Source organism: Drosophila kikkawai, chromosome X (assembly GCF_030179895.1).
Source record: "Drosophila kikkawai strain 14028-0561.14 chromosome X, DkikHiC1v2, whole genome shotgun sequence".
Lineage (NCBI taxonomy): Eukaryota > Metazoa > Arthropoda > Insecta > Diptera > Drosophilidae > Drosophila > Drosophila kikkawai.
The window spans coordinates 6,173,252-6,196,107 of record NC_091733.1 but is presented as its reverse complement, the minus strand read 5'-3'; the positions used below and the strand labels follow the sequence as shown (position 1 = coordinate 6,196,107).

The window sequence follows — 22,856 nt, the reverse complement described above, 5'->3', positions numbered from 1 at the left end:
GACTTGCTCTTATACATTGAAAATATATGTATCGTTCAGTCAGCTCATCCTAAATAATAAATTATTATTTTCATGGTATAATGGAGGGAATGATATAATGCGTTTGGCCAGTCGGTAGTCACCCAATACAAACAACATTTCATGGTTTGCGTCTGCGGGATCCATAGCCGTATGTAAGCCACAAACAGTCAACGTTTGTCATAATGGGTTTATTGATCATCATTGCAAGTAAGACTCGATGTGGGAATCGGGATGGCCTTTGAATTCAATTGTCCCGTCTGTATAAGTCATATGGATGCTTTGCAGAAATACATTTCGTCTTTTAAACTCTGAATTTTCATTTTTTACCTTATTCTTTAATTTATAAGCATGTATGTATAATTGCAGACTTACCGAAATCAATGTACCAGAAGAATCAAACTTTAATAATCCCTTGGTATATCCATGGAGTTTCAAGTCTTTACTACATAGTGTACAGCTTAATTGGCATCGACACTACAAGGAATAACCATCGACAACGAACCTTTAACAATATCAAGAAATATTGTTATTCCAATGGCTTTACAGAGACCTTTTTATTCGTTTGTTTTCTTAGCCCTTATGTTCTGTTTTGTTGTATAAAATGTATTTACAAACTAATTTCAAACTGTAAATGGAAACTACCGAGCTACGTTGACTGAAGATGATGGACCTTATCGGGATATCATCTATCCAGAGCATCCGCGGCACCCACAGTGGACGCACTCGACAATGCGACCCTCCTCCAGCTTCGATTTCGGCACGCGACAGATGCAATTGGTGCCGAAATTGGTGTCCCTCGTTTGAATGCAGCGCAGACAGCAAAGGTTCTCGTATCCAGACTTCTTCCACTTGGCAATAAGGTTGCCATCGGCGATCTTTTCCTTTAGGCAATAGTCGTACAGTTCCCGGCTAATTGCCTTCCGGCGATAGAACAAATCGTATATGTAGCGCGTCTTCTGGTGGTGGATCTTGAAAATTGGCCATAATGATTCCGTGATACGCTTGCCCTCGTGCGGCTCAGTCTCAGCTGTTAAATGAATAAAGAATTCAATGTTTCAACAATGTTCTCTATACGGCAAAAAAAAAAAGGCGGCACTTACCCTCCCGCATTTTTTGCTCAAGTTCCTCCAAAGTGGGCTCTATGAGCTCCCAGCCATCTGGCGGGGGCTTGCGACTGCGACGCACCTTTGGCATATTAAAAATGTCAAGCAAATACCTTTAGTTTAGCTTTATTAATTTGATTTTGTTGAAAATATTAAGTTCTATGAAAATATGAACAGCTGTGGCTGACACTCTAGAGCTGGCACTAAAATCGATTCTATAATCGACTAGTCGATTTGTTCATGTATGCGATACATCGATATACACTTGCAAAACCTATTTCATCGAAAAAGTTGCATGACTTCTGTGAGCTCGTGAAACAGGTAAAACTTTTCATTTACTTCACCCAATTATAATTTGTGCTCTTTTAGGAAACCGGAATTTCCGGACTTTGGGATTCCGGATTCTAATGGCTCCTTTAAGGGGTTATGTACAGTTGTGATAGTCGAAGAAATCGATTTTTTTTATTGCATATTCTTAAAGTATATACTGTTGAGAATACTCTCACAAAAATGCACAACGATCGGAGCATTAGAACCGAAGTTGTAGCTATTTATAGCGCACTACCTGCACATGGTCCGGAACAAACGTGAAATTTTAAACGCGATTATCTCAGAATCTTGTTTTTTCGAAATTACCTTTCCCGTGAACACGATTACTAAAAAACTATTAATCCGATCGACACCAAATTTTGACCACTTATTTATTATCTCAAAAACTAGTCCGTGAACGAAGGATTTTCAATTTTTTTGAAAACTTCCTTTTTTTAAAGCATAAAAACCGAAAATTTTACCCCTTAAAAAGGACAATTTTTGTTAAAATCGTCGCCATTTTTTTTTTATCAAAATTTTTACAAATCCTTCGTTCACGGACTAGACAATTCAATATACTAACGACATTTTTTTAAATTTTTTATTTCTGATGAACCGTTCTCGGGATATGATGTCCACCGCAAGTCACTATCGGAAAAAGAGGGTATTTGAATTCGGCCATAACTTTTTTATTAGTTAATATTTTTTTATAAAAAAATTTTTATAAGTACCCAGAAAGATGTACTAAACAACGCCGGTAAAACATTTTTAATAAATATTCTTTATGGTGTAAAAAAAAAATCTACAAAACTTCATATTTTTTCGCGGTACAACTGTATATAACCCCTTAAAAATCAATTTTAATTCATTTAAACGTCATATGTATTTCCGATGCTATACAAATGTGAAAAACACCACTCAGTTATTCAGGGGATTCCCTATTCTACTGAATTTCTGAAAATAACAGCAATATATGTATATATGTATACGTATGCATGTATTCATCCGTATAGGGACCCTTCAGTTCCATTCCTCAACGATTCCCCTACGATTCCTCACGGAACCGAAATAGATCCCTGACGAATCGTCAGGGAACGTTCATACAAAACTTCGAGGAATTTCCATACAAAAGGTGATCCCAGCCACGAATTCGAAATTCGCCAAGAATCCGCCACGAATCGCCAGGGAAAGTCACCGGGAATTTCGAAAGATAATCGTGCACGATTCGTCAAGGAATCGCTGGGGGAATCGTCGACGAATCTTGCGGGAATCGCTTGGGGAATCGTCGAGGAATCCCAGATGAAAACCTATAGAAAATTCCTGAAAAATCCCCCCTTCCTATAAAAATCCGATGTAATTTAATTCTTATTTATTTATGGATTGCATATTTTTATTTATCTTCACTTTTTTGGTAGCATTACATTTTTCTGCAAAATTAAACATGTACATATATATACATATGTGCGTGTCACGGGCCTCCTTTGTCGGCTGCTGTGTCCTTTAAGAAACTTGTTTTATCTGTAAATTAAATACATAAGTACATACATATTTTTGAATCAAATTGTAAATTGCAGTACATACCAACTTAAACTGGATAAAAAAAACTTTGTAATTCCGTACTGAATCCCATTCACACCGTCTAGGTTGAAGTCGCATCCATTTTAATCGTCAATTCCGCAATTAAAATTAATAATTGAATGCAAATAAGATCCACTTACCTTATAATATTTCATTTTTACGCAACTAATACGCAAAACACTTCTGAATGCAACAGCAGTCAACTCAAAATGCAAAGAGAATTAGAAGACAAAACCGAACACCGAAAATTCTCGCGCGTGTCAGGGTATAGCCGACAAGGCAATGCCTTGCAATTAGATTCACAAAGGGCCAATAATCAAACATGAACATTTCGGCCATGTCTAAAGCACATTTTCTTACGTGCTTATATCCCACACGATTTTATTCGTAAAAATTAATTAAATATAATCTTAAATATTTTTAAATAACTCTACTTATTTTAAAAAGGTCATTCTCACGTCGGTGCAATACTCTTTGTTTTTGACACCAATTTTCTTTCCTCCCTTCCTTCCATCTCCATCTCTCTCTAATTTACGAATTCTCGCAACCGCTACTCCGAACGTAGATCGAAAACAATAACAAATATAAAGAACGAACTTCGTGAAGCCCTCGGCAGTAGCCGAACGTAGGTAGAATTTGTTTCGGCTATTTTGTTTCGAACTTCACTGAACGAGGCCCATGTAATTTGTTTTTGTTTTTCGAACATACCGCGAGGAATTGGACGGGCGAGGAATTCTGGAACTGAAGGGGAACGACCCAAAAAAGTCACCCACATCCCAGTCGCAAGACCATTGTGCCATTAATTTGTTTAAACTATTGGGCCTCTCATTTAGATTACCAAAACGTTGATGTATACGAACTCTGTACCCACACTGGCCTTTCAGTCATTTAACCAAATTCCCTGAGCGTCTAAAAGTATGCATCATATAAAAATTAAAATAAATTAAAAACAATTTGAAATATACATCTATAAAATAAATATAAAAAAAAATTATATGAATAACCTAAAAAAAATATTTGCAAATGCTTATAAAAGTCACAAATACCAAAATAGGGAGAACTGATTCTGATCCACCGGAATCCTGGGTTCAATCATATCCATAATTTAAAATTTATAAAAGAGAGTGAGAGGCAAACAGTGGAGAGGAGTCTTTCTCAAATTATGAATCTCGTCATACACAATAATGTGCAGAAAATACAAATCGAGGAGCTTAGAAGAGCAAACCCAGTTCTGCTACTTCATTTGCCAGAGGCAAGTGGAATATTTTGATTAATTATAACCATTTGTATGGAAAAGAGAGAAGGACATAGTTATAGTTTAAATAAGGGAGCTATAGGCGATCAAGGATAACTTTCGCCTGCCCAACACCCCGTTTTGTGGATTATATGAGATGACATTGGATTCCGATTGCCACCTTAGTCGATAGGTTCACCAAAGAAGTACAAAGGATTTGACTTGGATACAAAGGCAGCTAACTTCGGCACGCCGAAGCTTGAAAACCCTTGCAGATTGCAATTGGATCATTAAGAATCGAGCCATTCTGGTTAAATAATTAAAAAAACATTTAAAAGTTGTATATTTATATATAGCATAAAGAAATGCTGAAAACACACACAAAACAAAGTTTCATAACATTTGACCTATACTTATTGTGTTTACAGTTTGACAGTTACAGTTTTACAGTTTCTCTACATTTACCGATCTCTTCTATGGTAGCTATATTATATAGTTGTCCGATTTTTATGAAATGTATACCAAAATTCAGAAATAATACCAAAAGCTTAATATCTCAAAGTAGATGAAATACGTCGAAAAACACAAAGTTATAATTTTTTCTATTAATTTCCCTATCGTTCCTATGGCAGCTATAAGATATAGTCGTCCGATTTTCATAAAATTAAAACCGAAAATCTGAAATAATATTATTTAGCCATATCTTAAAAATCATGCAAAAATATTGAAAAACAGCCAAGTTATAATTTTTTTTTTCTAAAAATTTATCGAACATTTGTATGGCAGCTATATGATATAGTCGTCCGATCCCGTTCCGACATATATAGCAATAAGAGTATATAGAAGACTATATGCATAGTTTCATTCAGATAGCTTTAAGACTGAGGGACTAGTTTGCGTAGAAACGGACAGACGGACGGACGGACATGGCTAGATCGACTCGGCTGTTGATGCTGATCAAGAATATATATACTTTATAGGGTCGGAAAGGTCTCCTTCACTGCGTTGCAAACTTCTGACTAAAATTAGAATATCCTGCGAGGGTATACAAATAAAATGATAACAAAACATGAATGTACAAACGTGTGTAAATTATTTTACATTTCATTTTGCAACCTACCTCGTTTTGGTTATTTGTTATTATGTACAAATGTACATACCTAAAAACCAAACAATAAACACCGAAGGCCTTAATAAAAAATGAAATACTTTTCTTTTATTATTCATAGTTTTTGTTGTTGGCTTAATATGGCAACTTGCACACTGCGAACGGCTTAATCATGTACAAATCGTTCTTATTTTGAGTGTGTTTGTTTATCTTTTGTTTGTTGAACATTTACAGTAAAAAAAAAAACTAAAAGTAAATTAAAATACAAATCGTAGATAACCTAAAACCTAATTGTAAATAAAGTGTCATTAAAAGGTTTTTATTTACTCTGGGGGTTAGGAAACCTACATTAAGGCGTCTGTCTATGAAATATGTTAACTGATGTTTTAAATTAGCATTTAAGGTAAGCCCTAAAATATTTAAGATGAAGTAAGTAAATGAATTGTTTTTTATTAATTTCCCAGTGAAGATATTGGTAAACTAAAGTCCGCAATGCTGCAATAAATTTCACAAGCCTTTTCGTTAGACCTGCATACATACAAATGAATATGAACATATGCATGTAAGTCGTTCGAAATTCAATGGAGCGGCTTAAGAGTATGTATGTATGGTAAAAAGGAGACTTGCTAGGAGCTCCAGCCACGAGAATGGGTCTCGAAGAGTGTTTCTAGCTTGCATAGTCTAAATCTAATGATGTTTAGGAAGAATACATATACATTCTTGGTTACAACACCCCTGAACCGTATGTACAAATGTACAAAAATACGTTAAATATTAATTTGTAATACTGGATTCAATGCAATTTTGGTAAATATTCCAGACTTAAGACTTGGACACCTTAACATAAATTATATATCTAGAGATTCCCATAATCACACCGCCTAGTTTTGTGTTAGTACTTTTGGATTGATATATAGACGAGGCAAACAAAAAAAAGCTATACTTTTAAAGAGTTATATGTAGTTCCGGGACAGGCTCTGGACCAACGATGAGTGTACTTTCTGGTTTTGCTGCTGAGCCGCTTAGTTGTTCTTTTTCTTGGGCTTCTTCGGGTTGCGGGAGCGTGACTTGGCCTTGCAGAGCGGACAGATGGGCGCGTTGCGGTGGATCTGCTGATGACAAGACAGACAGGACTTCATAGGTGGTGGCTGCTGGCGGAGATTCACGTTGAAGTCAGAGCGGAACGACGGATGGTGGCCGATGCCGATCGACGGCGATTGTTGGAGTCTGTTAGTCGGCGGCGGCGGGGGTGGTGGAGCTGAAAAGTCACCCTTTCCCAAGCGCACTGCGGAAGCACCAGTACTGCCCGCTCCCGGCGGCGCTGGTGGCATAAAAGCATGCCCCGGCTGACCAGCTCCTCCTCCACCGCCGCCGCCAACTGAGCCAGCTCCGCTGCCAGCGCTACCGCCACCCGCTCCTCCCGAACCAACGGAGGATGGCAAGGCCGTGACCGTGGCCTCTGGCATCAAGGGGTGCCTGGCATGGGGCCTGGCCAGCGATGTGGGTTGGTTCACGGACGCTGCCGCCGCCGCAGCCGCTGCTGCAGCCGCTGCGGATTGGGCGGCCACTTTGAGAAAGTTGGTCTGAAAGCGATCCTTCGATATGGGGCTGCCCTCCTCCTCGTGCAAGTCGCGCAGGGGGCTCAGCCCCAGGTAGTCCCTACGCATGTGGTCAATCTGGTACTTCAAAGCCAGGTACTCCTCGTAGACCCTGTTGGCCATGTCGAAGGAACGCGTCTGGTTCTCCTTCGTCTGCTTGATTATGTTCTCCATATCATTGATGTCCGCGTGAATCTGGCGCAGTTCCTCCACGTGCGACATCTTCTCCTCCAGCAGGTGCTCCATCTCCTTGCGGTACTCCTCCAAACATTTCTCCTCGTCGTCGCTGAGCTTCACCTCTTTGATAATCCGCACTTTCAGCTTCTCCAGGGCCAACGTCTTATCGCGTATGTCCTTGATAGCTTCTAGTTTGGCGTAGTAGTGGCGCTCGTTGGAGCTCGTGATCTCGCTGGTGGCCATTTTCTTCACTTTCAAATTGCGCTGTGTGTGGGATGCTGATTTTTTTTCCTTTTCCCCTTGGGAAGGGGTCGGCTTGTGTCTATCTAGAACTTTCTCACTGTCCTAACACCAAAGTCCCACGTGATGCAACCGGCATTCAAAATTACGCTCGTGCGAAATAAATTGCAAATGCTTATTCCGGAAAAAGAACTTTGCATTGAATTTTTCGCTATTTATTTGGTTTTTTCTATACTTTGTGTATCCGCATCACTGTTGCCGGATTCGATTTTTTACCGCTAAATCTGGCTTTTTTCAAAGGCCATTGCTAGAAGAATTTACTAATAGCGGGCAGCGGGAATTCTGGCTTTTTATTTCCTTTAAGCGATTTTTTTCAGATTTTTTTGCTTATAGCCGTATGACACTGGCGCATTAATTAGAGACTTCATTAAAGATTTGACAGCGCTATAGCGTTTTACACAAGTGCGAGCAAGAGGACTATATGGCGCTCTAATACATTACATTCTAATGCATTAGGTAGCTACTTCATTGCCGCGATAATCGATAGATCTACACAAAATATACAAGATACTAGATTTGGACCGATAACAAAATACTGTTTTAAAGAAGAAATTTGTAATTGAAAAGTGTATTATACTGTCTTCCCACACAGCGCATTTGAGGAAACGTTTGGGATTTTTCACAAATGTGAAACTCGTGTTCCCACACAACATTAAAGCGCATTCAACATCCGAACAGCTGATCGATCAGCTGTGGCTCATGAAAACGTAAACAAAGGCTGTCGAATTGGCAGTTGCAAATTTGAAATGGAGCATTTACCAACTATTTTGGCTGTTGTAGAACAGCAAAAGGCACAGATTGCGTCAGAATTTATCCGCAATAAATTTAAATGAATTAAATGACAAGGAATTTTAGTTTTTCTAATGATTTTTCTCTAACAAAGAGCAAATTCCCCGAAGAGTGTCTATAGGTGGTATAGGCTGCCTATACAGAGGTGGAGAAACATCGATGTTCGGGGACATCGATGTTTTCGATGTTTTTGGCGAAAAACATCGATGAAACATCGATGTTTTAAATAAAAAAAAATTAACAGTTATATTAGTGTATATGAACTTTATTTTAATTTGTAATATTAAAAAAATAAAAGTCAAATTTTCAACAAAAATTCAATTTTTTTAATCACTTGTTAAATAAAAAAAAAAACAAAAAACTAATTAAAATAAAACTTCATGATATTCATGTTCCACTTCTTTGGTATATAGTTTCTTTTTCTTAGTTTGTAAATAAAAACTAAAAACAAAAACAAATTTAATATCAATGTTTCAATATATACATGGTCCAAAGAAAATAATAGTTTTTTAGGATATTGCTATCCCGAACTCTAGTATATATATTTACATATTTTTCCATGTTTGTTTTTGTTTAAGGAAGAGGAGCCGCGTGCGAAGCTCACTTATAAGTTGTGAAGCTTTACTGAAAACTCTTTCAGATTCGTGCGAAGATGCGAGAACGCAGAAGTATTTTTTAGCAAACGTTTTAAAGGAGTCGCCATCTGTAGTAATCTAAAATATAATTAATACAATAAATAAATGAAAAAACATCGATGTTGCCCCGCTAAGCATCGATGTTTCCGATGTTTCGAAAACATCGATGTCATCGATGTTCGCATCGATGTTTCTCCACCTCTATATAGGCATCCAAAATCTTTAAAATTAGGTAGAGGTAGGCGGTTTATATTAAATAGTAACAATTGGGGACATATTGGGGCAAGAATATACAGAAAAAACGCCAACAACTATTTTGGGCATGCTTGTAGCTTTGGCGCCACATTTTAAATTACGTATCTCATTTGTTCCTCGCCAAATTGTTTACATTTTCGTGGTGAATGATCAAATTAAGAAGAAGAATCAGAGTTGCACCGAAAAACTATCGCCTAACTATCGCCTAACTATCGGCGTTTTTTCTGTAAATTCTTGCCCCAATATGTCCCCAATTGTTACTATTTAATATAAACCGCCTACCTCTACCTTATTTTAAAGATTTTGGATGCCTATACCACCTATAGACACTCTTCGGGGAATTTGCTCTTTGTTAGAGAAAAATCATTAGAAAAACTAAAATTCCTTGTCATTTAATTCATTTAAATTTATTGCGGATAAATTCTGACGCAATCTGTGCCTTTTGCTGTTCTACAACAGCCAAAATAGTTGGTAAATGCTCCATTTCAAATTTGCAACTGCCAATTCGACAGCCTTTGTTTACGTTTTCATGAGCCACAGCTGATCGATCAGCTGCTCGGATGCTAAATGCGCTTTAATGTTGTGTGGGAACACGAGTTTCACATTTGTGAAAAATCCCAAACGTTCCTCACAAATGCGCTGTGTGGGAAGACAGTATAAGGGATTAAAGCACAAAAAAGCTTCTCCCGTAAAATTGGATTTATCGACATACGATACTTTCGCGAAAATGCGTCGATGTGTTTGTGCTGTAAAATTAATTTAAATATATATTTTATGGTAATAATTTTTTTAAATTATAGGCATTATAGGTTAAAAACATAAATTTAAAGGTTTCCGCATTTATTTATGTGTGAATACTTCGACGAGGAATTTAGAAATTCATAGTAATACGTCACGAATGGCGTCCGTTTTTATTGTTTAAGCCTAGTACTCTGACGAGAAAAACCCGCTGTATAAATTAGACAGCGGAATCGCTGTTTATTTCGCTACCGAGCTAGTGTGACCAAAAAAAATTAAGGAAAGTCCTGAAATGCCATGAAAATGTACTTTTTATGGCGTTTAAGGATTTTCTTTGGTCACACAGGACAGCTGTTTGTAGACAAATATTCAAAAAAAAATATTTAAAATATTAATAAATATGGCATTAAAATGTCCTTTGTGGATTAAATTCCATATTATGGGCTTCCCCTTGACAGCCCCTATCAATGCAACCTTTTTCCTTCAACTTTCCCTCCATTAGGGGTGTCTAAATAAATCAAATGAATTATTTAGACAGCGCGATATCAGCTGTTTACTATCTTGATCTGGCAACGCCATTCAATTTTCGCAGGTTTCATTTTCGTCGTCAGAGTACCGAAAAAAACGACGTGTCTAAAAGTTCTTCTTCTTTTTTTTCGACACCGTTTTTTTATATGGAGTTTGGCCGCTGTCTAAATTTATACAGCGGTTTTTTCTCGTCAGAGTACTAGGCTTTACCTTTTTTGATCGGTGTGACCGTAGTCGTGTTACCAAAATAATAATTTTAAAAAATATATAGTTGTCTCTTTCAAGGTCCTAATGAAGGAGCTGATTAATGAAAACTGCATTAGAGTATCATAAGACCATAACACAAAAATATTATTTGAAGCGGTAGTTCTTGGAGTTGTGCCTCTGTTAAAAAACATTACAAAAGAGCTCTAACGAAATGTGCAAAACAGTTTTCTTCGACCTGAGTTCAGAGCATTGGTGAAACATTTTCTGATTTCCTAATTGGCTGTAATGCTCTGTAACTACTTTTTTTTTAGAAAATTCTCAAGTCGATCTCAAGGATATATTTAATTTGTATTGGTATATACTATTTTAACTTCCATGAGATAACACTATTTAAGTATATTTTTGTAGCCTTAGCTCAGTGGTATATTATTACGGTCAGGCCACGGTCATACCTATAGCTCCAGCAGATTTTTTTTTTAATTGAAACTGAAGACAAAGGCCGCAGATCGAGCGACTGGCGCTCTGGTCTATTTTTTTGTTTTTTTTTTCGACGGGTTTTGCTAAACTATTTCTCTTCTCGGTACGTGTTGTGATCCCCCAATATCCTATCTTCGGCTACGCCCCTTCCTCGCCCCCATTCAACAAAAGCGACGATCTTACAAAAGAAAGACAAATAAAAACAATGCGTACGCGGGCCTCTTAGTGTATGTGTGTGCGATGCAAGTGATTCACTCTGCAAAAATCTATAGTAAAATGAATTAAACCAGCCAGAGTTTGTAAATATGTGTCAATTAAAGATCGGTCAGTAACAGATCAGTTCAATATTCGTTGGAAATTGTTCTAAGCTCGAGGGTCTCTTCCGTTTACTCCCTCGTTGCTCTCTTTGACAGTGTATTACTTTGTTTTCGTTGCTTCTTTATGTTGTAAATAACGACCCATTTAAACAAGCAGAAATTGCATACGAGAAAGGAAAAAGGTAAAAAAGAAAGGTAAATTAGTTTTAAGTTATTATGACTTCTTGCTTTCCCCATACATTTCTTCTTTGCTTTATTTCTATTAGCTGATCTCGCTATATCATTCAGTTGCAACATTTCTCAAAAACACGTTATAATCAATCTATCGGGTATTGGGATACATATGTATGTACATATGTACATATGTATGCTCATACAGTGGCACGCAGTTTTTTTTGGGACAGTGTTAAAATAAAAATTGAAAGGCTTCCTGTGGCTTATTATCATTATTTATTATTTATAATATATGTATTATAAATATAATATTATAATTATCTTATATTAAATATATAAATGTGTTAAATAAATACAAAAAAAAAAACCACAATTAAAGCAAACCATGGCCAAAACAGTAAAACTTCTTTAAAATCTTTGTTTTCCATATAGTCACATTAAAAGGTGTTCCAACATTGACCGAATCTAGCATACTCTAAAACATATTTTGAAATATCCGAATGAGAATTTGAGCAATCGCGATTTTTGATTATTTTGGTAAAAAACATAAAAATGGGCCTGTTTTGTTTTGATAACAACTTTTAAGCCAGAGAGGCATTATGCTTTGACTTTTGTTTCAAACATCACTAGAAGAAAGAAAACGATCGAACGAAAACGCAAATATGCTCTTTAAGTTTAATTAATCAGTAAAAAAAACATGTAAAGTATCGCGGAAAAAAATGTCACGTGCGACATGGACTAAAATTAAATATCGAATAAACTACTATATATTTATGTTTGAAATTAAAAGAACAAGAATCGGCCATGACAATTTAAAATTTTTTAACGAAAATAATCAGTTTTTAAACAGCTCGCCGCGAAAGTGACTTCTGTATTCGTCAAATGCGAATTCCTTAATTGTTTTTTAGTTTCTTGAATTCCAGAAAAGTTTCAAAATCAACACTTGCACCAATTATAGACCTGGGCAAGAGCTATTAGTTAACATTTATAAAAAAAAAATACAAAAATGTTTTTTTTTATTACTTTGAATACGTACTAGAAATGTTATTTTTTCGGATTAAAGTTTCGGTGCATTTACCCCATTTCTTAAGGACGATCTCCATGGACAAACCATTAAGGGGATTAATAAAATATACAAAGGCTAGTAATATCAATGTAAAAAAAAACATAATTTTAATATATACATATATAATAACTGTAACTGTTTGGTTTTTATAATTAGAAAAAAAACATTTTTTTGTTCAAATGTTGGACTTCTATTTAAAAAGGCTATATAGTATATACATATGTACATACATATTCATGTTAATGAACTTATACCCAGCAGACAAAAACTTCGTAAAAAATATTAAAAACTGAAGTTTTGCGGACCGCAGGCGGACAAAACGTCCGATTTTAGGCTCAAGAACGATAACAAAGTAAATTACATGTCCTGGGTTTTGTGGCAGCAAAACCTCTCATTTTCGGAGCACGAACTAATAGCGCTTGCGGACGCTGTGGCGAGACCAGAAAAAGAACCGATAGCACCCCCTTTACGATACCCGAAAGAGTACCGTTAGTGGACCTGTGGCGATAATCAAAAAAGTACTGTTTGCGGACCTTTGACGATACCCGAAAAAGTACCGTTTGCGGTCTTTTGACGATGCGTTTCAGATACATTTTTAATATCTATTTCCAACTAAATTTTTTAGAATTTCGGGTTTTTTAAATGTAAATAAAACATACATTTATTTATGTTTATCATTATTTATTATTTATCATTATTTAACTTAAAAAATAAACATTTTACTTATACTTATACTTAATACTAATACAAACCGTCCTGTGCATTCTGCTTTTGTGTCGCTCTATCAAAATCTGCGTCCTCCAACGCAAATTTGTTTATAAAAGAAGCGGTTGCAAAAATATAAATTATTATAAGTATATGAGTATTAAAATATATGCGAAAAATACATATACATACCTTTGACGGGTGACGTAATAAGCATCTCTCGAATGCACATTTTGGACTCTGTCCCAAACCAGGACCATTGGCGCGCCACTTCGTCGGAAATTAGGTCTCGCCAGCATGAATAAATATAAATCTAGTCAATATAAGTTGATTAGTAAGAGATTGTACATCATTAATCAATTTAAATTTAACACTTACCGTTGAAAACACGTGCGTCTTGTAAAAAACTGTTCACTCACGTCCGCACAACTCGCCGGTCAAAAGGAAAAGAGTCGCGACGGTATAAATTCCTCAAACCAAAAGAGTTGAAAGATGATGCAATAATATTTGCCTCTCGCTCATTTGCAGCGAAATAACAAAAAACAGGCAAGCCAAAAAAGAAGAAAGGAGAAGAACCGTTCATCGAGTTCTAGAAGTTTCGTTGACGACAAGATTTTTAACTCGTGCAGTGCGTTTTAGTGTCCGTTAGCGGGACATTTGCGGCATTTGCACGGGTCCCAGTGTTCGCCCGTTTCAGTATCCGTTTTCGGGCCAGTTTTGACAATTAGGCAAACCTATTGCGGTAAGTCCGCTATTCGGCCGCCCAATGTACGTTTCAGTGTCCGTTAGCAATACGTTTTCGGTACATTCACGGGGAACGCCACAGTTTTTCTTTTCGTCCGTTTGCGCGTCCGTTTTTGAGCATTCCCCGAACCTAATGCGGAAACTCCGATTCTTTGTTCGCATTTAATATTTTTAGCGGACATTTCTCGGATCCATCCGCACTGAGACCGCTCTTTGTCTGCTGGGTAGTTCCATGCAGTACCATTCATCAGTAATTTATTAAAAGTTCGCAAAGAAGGCTTGGTGTGTTGATGTGTCATAAAGTTCATACAAATTATTGATGAAATTTATGTACATGTCCTAGGCTGTCATCAAATATAAATTAACCAACGTTTCAGTATCAAAGCTGGATTTTGCCATCAACGTTTTGGGCATATTAAAATATTCATCAATTTGTAATAAACTATTCATAGAACTGCCATGAACTTTATTTTTGAATAGAGTATAAATTAGAGAGAGAGAAATAGTACGTTTTGACAAGATTATCGAATGAGAACGTCGGCTCGGCAGAAAATGAAGTTAATGAAACGTTGATGACATGGGGAACCGCAGGGTTAACACACTTAAATATTTACATATGTATGTATATGTTTGCCTGCACAGATCGCTTCTAACTGCTTACCGCTCCCATTTTGCCAGACTGAGTGAGAGAGAGTGATAAAGAGAGCGGTGCTGCACAATATTTGAGACTCTTTCACCTGTCGTTGTTGACACCAAAAATGTCTGGCATCTCGCTTCCACGCATACATATTTGCCTCATTTTATTGCTGTTGTTTTTATTTTTTGGCAATTAAGGAAATTATAAACATATGAAGCTAATACAATCGACACACATGCCGCAAGTTGGTTTTCTTTAACTTACAAACTATACAAGCTAATGACCTAAGAGCAAAAATAAACATTGTTCTTTACAATAACTTTTTTCTTAATTAAATATTTAAGGGGGGGGGGGGGGGTAAGGTATTTAATTTTTTTTTATTTTTTATTTTTAAGGCCTAATATCTTAAGAATATTGTGTCCAAGTTTTACATCGATCATGACGAATTGACGAAGTTATGCAGAGTTGAACGAAGGTCGAAATCGAAGGATTTTTCGATTTGAAAAACGGGCACCTTTGTCTGGCGGGAATGAAAAGTAAATGGCTTTTTTTTATATGAAATCAGATCTTATTTACTAAAGAAAACAAAATAGTATACTCTGTGGTCTATTAATATTTATTCCACACCACCACAAGACCAGTGTGGCACGTAGTTATTTTATAAAAAATTTATTTCTGACCCCACCTCAGATTTGACCAACAAATTTTTGCTGTGCTCAACAAGATTTTTCGTTGTGGCGATAGGTTGATAAGTCCATCGCAAAAAGTTATCGCCAAGGTTGCCATATTGTTGGTGGAACGAAACAGCCAGTTAAAAATACTTATAAAATATAAATGAATACATTAATAACTTTAAAGGTGCGCCAAATTGTTGTTTATAAATAATGCTATATAATTTGATTACTTAAATGGTCGAAATTGACAAAATAATTGATTGAGACCACCGGAATTAAAACTGTGAAAAATGTAGCAGCACTTAGATGCCTAGATTTGCTTAACTCCAGCATTGTTTGCCTTCTCTTGACTACGAAATACGCAATTGTTACCAAAAAAATAAATTCAGCCGCTTGAGCAGTAAGAAACGATGAGAAAACGAAACATTCCGATAATAAACATTTTTCGAAAACCGGAGCAGCTAAGGATAAAATCGTACGATCTCGCCCAAAACAAAATCGACAAAATTTTACGACTACCGGAGCAGGCCTGAGTTTTGCCGTTTTGGAACATATTTTTATCTACTTCGATACATGGCCATGCTTTAATATTGGGCATTTCTTTCTTTCGAACTCGACATTTGTGTACATATATTCAAAGTAAAAAAACTTACATTAAACTTTTTTTTTATAAATGTTAACCTAGGCAACAGCTAGGTCTATAACTGGTGCAACTGTTGATTTTGAAACATGTTTCAAATTCAATAATCTAAAAAAAATAAAGGAACTCGCACGTGACAAATACAGAAGTCGCTTTCGCGGCGAACGGTTTATACAGTCTTCCCACTCAGCGCATTTGTGTGGAACGGTTGGGATTTAAAAAGAAAAGTGAAATTCGTGTTCCCACAGAGCTGTGTTAAAGTGCAATATCAGCTGATCGATCAGCTGTGGCTCATGAAAACGTAAACAAAGATGGCTGAAGCGGTCGATTTGGGAGTGAAATGAATAGTTTATCAACTATTTCGGCTCTTTAACAACAGCAAAACCACAGATTGCGTCAGATTTTATCCGCACTAATTTTAAAGGGGGACATCTGAGTAACTGGCCAAAAAAAGCCGATTTTCAAGAATTTTTTTTGGCCAAATGAAAAAAGCAAATTGAAAAATTTTAAAGTAGGTTTTATAATGTTATATGTGAACTACAAAAAAACATTTTTTTTAATAAATCGAAAACAAAATGGCGGATGTGCAGCATTTCTTTGTAGGCCCTATTTTTTTAAAAGGGGTTCATGGCCGGAAACCTAACGTCCTTAATTTTTGATCTAGAACAAAAAATCAAATTTGGTTAGTTTCTGTATGTCAACCGCTATCGACACACGTAGGATTTTTTCGATATTTTGATTTTTAGCAAAATGGTGAGTGATTAAATAAAATGTTCAATTTTCATGAAAAAAAAACGTCACAAAATTGTTGATAAAAAAAAGTAAGCAAAAAAAAAAACCTACGTGTGTCGATAGCCATAGGTATTTTGTATATACTGTTAAAATTTCAGATCGATCGGTTAAGATTTGTTCGAGTTAGGTTTCCGGCCAACTCAAAAAAAGTGGTTTTGAGAAAAACGCGTTTAAAGTTTTAAAATCGTATATATTTACATGAGAGGCATCGCCGCAGAATGGAAAATTTCGACACTTAGACACATTTATCGGACTCTATCTTTTGGTATGTTATTTTTAAGACCCTAAAGAATTTTTTAAGCAAAAAAATTTTTTTTCGATTTTTACAAAAAGTTACTCAGATGTCCCCCCTTAAATGAATTAGATGACAAGGAATTTGAGTTTCTCTAATGATTTTTCTCTAAAAGAGCTAATTCCCCGAAGAGTGTGTCTAGGTGGTATAGGCTTCCAAAATCTTTAAAATAAAGTAGAGGTAGGCGGTTCATATAAAATAATAGCAATTGGGGACATTTTGGGGCAAGAATATACCGAAAAACACGAACAACTATTTGGGTCATGTTTATAGCATCGGCGCCACTTTTTAAATTTCAATTTTCAATTGTTCCTCGCCAACTTTGTTTACATTTCGTAGTGAATGGTCAAATTTTCACTTTTAAGAAGAAGAAATCAGAGTTGCACCGAAAACCTATCGCCTACAAACCGTGGTTAAAATAAGGTTGAGAACTTTTAGTTTTTGGCTGCCGAGGAATTTCTGTTTAAATGCCCACATCTACCCATATCTCTGATAGAAACTGGCAATAAACTCGTCAAAGTGTAACAAAGCTCCAGGCTCTGACAGGATGCCAGCGGAGTTTTATAAACATGCAACGCCTAATGCATTTAAATGTTGACAGCCCTAATAGCTTTAATGAAAGCAATATTCCCAAAATCCTGCCTATATAATTCCTTAAAACTTTTTGCGTCTATATTAACATAGACTTCTTGCGAACTGGGCATTCAGCGAGTTCCAGTTAGGTTTCCGGAAGCAAAACAGAGTTTTCTCTTTTTGATAAGATAAGTCTTGGAAATTGAGGAGAGAGCGATATCTCCTCAATTTGTAAGACTTACCTAATTAAAAGAGCTTTGCCGTGTGGGTCACCTCTCCATGAAATTCCTAAATATGTAACACAGGTGTCAACCAAGGATGCCTGCTCAGCCCCCTCTTGTTCTATTTGTATCGACTTAAATGTCTCCACTATAAGAATACTGGAGCAGGCTTGATACTTTCATATATATATATATATTTTTTTTTTAATATTTTATGTGAGTCTTTGCTTTATTCCAAATTCCACAATATACATATTTATTTTATACAGGTCTGCTCCTGTATTCACTTTCACAGGAATCTAAAATTTGCATCTAACATTTCATGTATATTTTTATACCCTTGCAGAGTATTATAATTTCAGTCAGATGTTTGCAACGCAGTGAAGGAGACCTTTCCGATCCTATAAAGTATATATATGTACCTATTCTTGATCAGCATCAACAGCCGAGTCGATCTAGCCATGTCCGTCTGTCTGTCTGTTTCTACGCAAACTAGTCCTTTAGTTTTAAAGCTATCTGAATGAAACTTTGCATATAGTCTTCTATTAACTCTCACTGCTATATATGTCGGAAAAAAATTTAACTTCGTTGTTTTTCAACGTATTTTTATCTACTCTGAGATATAAGCCTTATTTATTATTTGAGAATTTCTGTATAAATTTCATAAAATTCGGACAACTATCATATCATATAGCTGCCATAAAAGCGATCGGTAGTCGTAGAGAAAATGTAAAGCTGGGAATGTAAAACTGTAATTCTCAAACTGTAAACACGATAAGTATAGGTAAAATGTAATGAAACTCAGTTTTCTGTGAGTTTTCAGCGTTTAAATGTATAATATAAATATCAAAACCAATTTGCAAGGGTATACAAACTTCGGGGTGCCGAAGTTAGCTTCCTTTTGTTGTTATTATTAAATTCGCTGAGTTTATCATTTGCCTACATCCAGCTCTGGGCAACTTGCGTTTTGTATTCGAAAGCGATTGTTTTTATTTTTTTCATAAAAATAGTTCTTATAACCGCTAAGACTTTCCGCCCCAAGCGCGGAGCTAATAAAGGTACGAACAAGAATAAGGAGTTAACCCAGAAAATAATAAAATATAAAAAGTAAGCGTAGCACAGTAGCGCCTTTTCTCATTTAGCGTTGCAAAAATCATATTTTTTGAACCAAATAAGGTAATCGAATAATTTAAACGGCATTGGACAGGTAATTCTTGTAAAATATATATATGTACTGCATGAAGTACCACGCCCACAAATACGCCTTTTTAAAGGGTATCAAAGTGAAAAAATAATTTTTTTTCAATGAAAACAATTTTTAAACAAAAATTTTTATTTAATTTTTTATGTTTATTTTTATGTATTTGCTCAAATAAAAATAATTTGAAAACTGAAAAAAAAATTTTTTTTTTAATTCGAAGTGTAACCGCCACGCGCTACAGTTAGTATATTTCTTGAAATGTATGAAATTGTGTCGGTATTTTGGTATATTTTACCCTGAGTTGTTTTGGTTTTTTGCGTTGCATTTCCGCAGACGCAGCTCGACGCAGCCGATGAAAGTTAATTCTGATCCAGGAAAGATCCACGGAACTTGTAGTCATAGTGTAGTCAGTGGCCGGCATTGGCGTCAAAAGATATAGACTACTTTAGGCAGAAAAAGGTGAAAAAAATGGACACCTGGCAGGTAGCGATTTACCTGTAGAAGCCCAAACCAAAGTGTCGTTTTTTTTAGGTTCTTTAATAGTTTATGAATGTATCTATCATTTAAAGTAAAAACCATGACCATTGGTTTTATGGTTTTTTTGTAATATTACCTGAAAGTCGACCAATTTACACATTTTTTTTTGTATGATGCAAAAAACGAAACAAAGTTCAACTTTAAATGCTCATAACTTCTACAAAAAAAAACTTAAAATTGATTTTATTGCAGATTCTGAATCCTTGTTAAATTTCCTGTCGAATAAGTATGGTTAAAATCGTTTTCGCGAACATGACTTTTTTGATTTTTGCAACGCTAATTGTTCGAGAGGCGCTACTGTGCGTAGGTCAGATAAAAAATTTATTTTGATTTTATGTGAGGCATTATTTCGTTAATAAATAAAAAATATATAAAATGTAACTTATACATACTATAACATTACATTGACTATTATACATACATGAAAAGTAGATAAAACTCCAGCTCAAACCTGACTCTATAGTGTGTCAAAATTTGAGCTTGAACAGTTCAGATACGGACAAATCATTTTTATATGTATATATGTAGATATGGATAGATTATTAATGATCCAATTATAATCTGTTAGATTCAGCCTTCAGAAGTTAGCTTCCTTTCTTCCTATGTATAATTCTTCGGTTGACCTTTCTGAAGGACCTGTAATATAAACGCCGGCCTTTTGTCATGGGCAATATCTTTTAGAGTCATAGGGTCGTGTTTTGGTTCAGTTCCGTAAATTTCCTAATGAAGATAAATAGTTTATCAACAGGACACAAAGAAGACTTTGCAAGCAGCAATAAGACAAACAAATTAACAGAATAAATCTATAGAGTTAATACTTATTCCACCTATAATGGTAAGACAGATAATAGAATGTCGGGCTACCGTTTGCCTCCTACATTATACCTACATTGTACCTATCTTTTATCCGTCATTGAATATTCTCAAAGTGTGCGTTTGTGTTTCTGCGTGTATGGTAAATCAAAACCCAAATCAATGGATATGCACACGACGAATAAAATGCTGTCAAGCTATGTACTTTGAAGTCGAGTCGCGAGCTCTGGAAGCCCTACAATATACCCCATATTTCTCATATTCTTCCCCAACGCTCTTATATAATTGGGACCATGTGCTAAGCTTACTGTGCCCCTACCTTCAGTTTTTCGCACTAGGCTCCATGAATTCGATCCAGGAATATGCGCGAACCAGTTAAGTCAGCTTATTTTATCGCCGCAGCTCTCTTATCAGAATAATAAACTTAAACAAAATCCGAACTTAAACTCTGACTGTGAATCACAAAGCCATGCAAATAATGATATAGTCAATTCCATGGAAAGGAAATGTTGTTAAATTTTAGTAGGTAAATTTTAGTAAACTAAATTTCTTATTCGTATTCGTATTATATTAATTATTATCATGCTCAGTCTTGCACTTGGTCAATTTTTATACCCTTGCAGGGTATTATAATTTCAGTCAGAAGTTTGCAACGCAGTGAAGGAGACCTCTTCGACCCCATAAAGTATATATATTCTTGATCAACATCAACAGCCGAGTCGATCTAGCCATGTCCGTCTGTCCGTCTGTCCGTCCGTCTGTCCGTCCGTCTGTCCGTCTGTCCGTCCGTCTGTCCGTTTCTACGCAAACTAGTCCCTCAGTTTTAAAGCTATCTCAATGAAACTTTGCGTATAGTCGTCTATATGCTCTCACTTCTATATATGTCGGAACGGGCCGGATCGAACGACTATATCATATAGCTGCCATACAAATGTTCGATAAATTTTTGGGAAAAGAATTATAACTTGGCTGTTTTTCATTATTATTCCATAATTTTTGAAATATAGCCTTTTTATATTATTCCAGAATTTTGGTAAAAATTTTATGAAAATCGGACGATATCATATAGCTGCCATAGGAACGATCGGGAAATTAATCGAAAAAAATTATAACTTCGTTGTTTTTCAACGTATTTTAATCTCTTTAGTGTTTGTTTTCGGCATTATAATTTTTGATATAAATATGAAAACCCATCTGCAAGGGAATACAAACTTCGGCGTGCCGAAGTTAGCTTCCTTTCTTGTTAAAGTTGTATTTACAAAAAATGCCAACAAAGACAACAAAAGAACGATAGTATGAAATATGATAAATCTGAACAAAATACTAGTGATTCATGCAAAATAAATGGCGATCCAATTACAAATGCTCATGCCTCACCATTTCCATGCAGAAGTGTAAATTTGAATGGAATGTTAAATGTGACTTATTTCACAAATACATTTTTTTGGTATTTCTTTTATTATTACAAAAATATTACGCCTCATTATGGTACATATGTATGTAAATATACATATATGTATTTGCATGTATGATTGCTTAGTTTTGCAGAAAAAATTGCAGCCATGTGCAAAATGTAAACAAGGCCAACCACGAAATAATGAAAAGTGAATAATTTTATTTACTTGTACACTATATACCTAATTCTAAATGAAGCTACAGGATAAATATAATACATAGTCGCTGTGGTTTTCGACTGAAAAGTGAATAAATCTAATCAATGCAAATAAATCATCCATATTAGTTGTTTAAAATTATATTAATATTATTCTTGGTCTTAATTAAGTAATTATCTCTCTTATTAATCGCTTCAATCAATACAAACCAGTAAAGAAAAACGGCAGGTAACTCTTGTAAATATAAAAATACAAATTTAACAATTTTTTTCACGATTTTATTTGTTTCATTTTTCGAGACATCTAATCCGTTTTTTGGTGAGGCAGAAGAGAAATTGGTTTATTGGTTAATTTCATAGCATACTAAACGATAAGAAAGTGACGCTTTGATTTTTAAAAACCACTCGACAGCAACACCGATTTCAATTAATTCCAAATTGCACAGCCAATTTCCGAGGGTATCCAGACGCTAATATATCGTCGGCCATTCATGGATGTCCACTCATCGCTCGGCATATTTACAGTACAATTATTATCGTCGTTGCGCACTATAAAAACCGAACCATATCTGTTGAAGTGTGTATATTCCACGATTCTATACAATGTGTACATACATTTGTGGTGCGAATACAGGCTAGTCATATCACAGCGTGTGACACATATTAATATAAAGGTATATATTTATAAAAAAATTATAGAACTTCGCCGAAATGTCAAAAAATGTGTAGTTTGGTATAGGGCTGGTTTGATTGTTGACCATGATACTATCTTTTTTTCAGTGTATTACTTTGGCACCCTTT

The 22,856-nt window shown here is 35.5% G+C and overlaps 3 protein-coding genes and 1 long non-coding RNA gene across 6 annotated transcripts in view; 1 reads left to right on the top strand and 3 right to left on the bottom strand.

Moving 5' to 3' along the window:
• Positions 1–542: 542 nt before the first annotated feature.
• l(1)10Bb (BUD31-like protein) lies at positions 543–1,332 on the bottom strand. Its single transcript, XM_017178117.3, has 2 exons — positions 1,122–1,332; positions 543–1,048 (listed from the first exon to the last, which is right to left on the bottom strand). The coding sequence occupies exons 1-2, from the start codon at positions 1,213–1,215 to the stop codon at positions 708–710; spliced, it is 435 nt and encodes a 144-aa protein (XP_017033606.1). The 5' UTR covers positions 1,216–1,332; the 3' UTR covers positions 543–707.
• Positions 1,333–2,816: 1,484 nt separating this feature from the next.
• LOC108082644 (uncharacterized) lies at positions 2,817–3,215 on the bottom strand. Its single transcript, XR_001770995.3, has 3 exons — positions 3,152–3,215; positions 3,015–3,072; positions 2,817–2,951 (listed from the first exon to the last, which is right to left on the bottom strand). It is a non-coding gene; the product is annotated as an uncharacterized lncRNA (long non-coding RNA).
• A 2,220-nt stretch (positions 3,216–5,435) lies between these two features.
• LOC108082657 (zinc finger C4H2 domain-containing protein) lies at positions 5,436–7,636 on the bottom strand. The gene has a single exon (XM_017178154.3). The coding sequence runs from the start codon at positions 7,369–7,371 to the stop codon at positions 6,376–6,378; it is 996 nt and encodes a 331-aa protein (XP_017033643.1). The 5' UTR covers positions 7,372–7,636; the 3' UTR covers positions 5,436–6,375.
• Positions 7,637–11,014: 3,378 nt separating this feature from the next.
• RhoGAP15B (RhoGAP_ARAP and RA_ARAPs domain-containing protein RhoGAP15B) overlaps positions 11,015–22,856 on the top strand; it is a 28,071-nt gene continuing 16,229 nt past the window's right edge. For 2 of the 3 annotated variants that reach the window (XM_017178136.3, XM_017178137.3), the window contains exon 1: positions 11,015–11,556. The gene's annotated coding sequence lies outside the window, so the exon portion shown is untranslated. Of the gene's footprint in view, positions 11,570–22,856 lie in introns of all 3 variants that reach the window. The other variant, XM_017178138.3, reaches the window with a different exon arrangement.

Excerpts from the sequence above, each read along its gene's own strand:
- LOC108082657 (XM_017178154.3), bottom strand. The coding sequence starts at position 7,371 with ATGGCCACCAGCGAGATCACGAGCTCCAACGAGCGCCACTACTACGCC.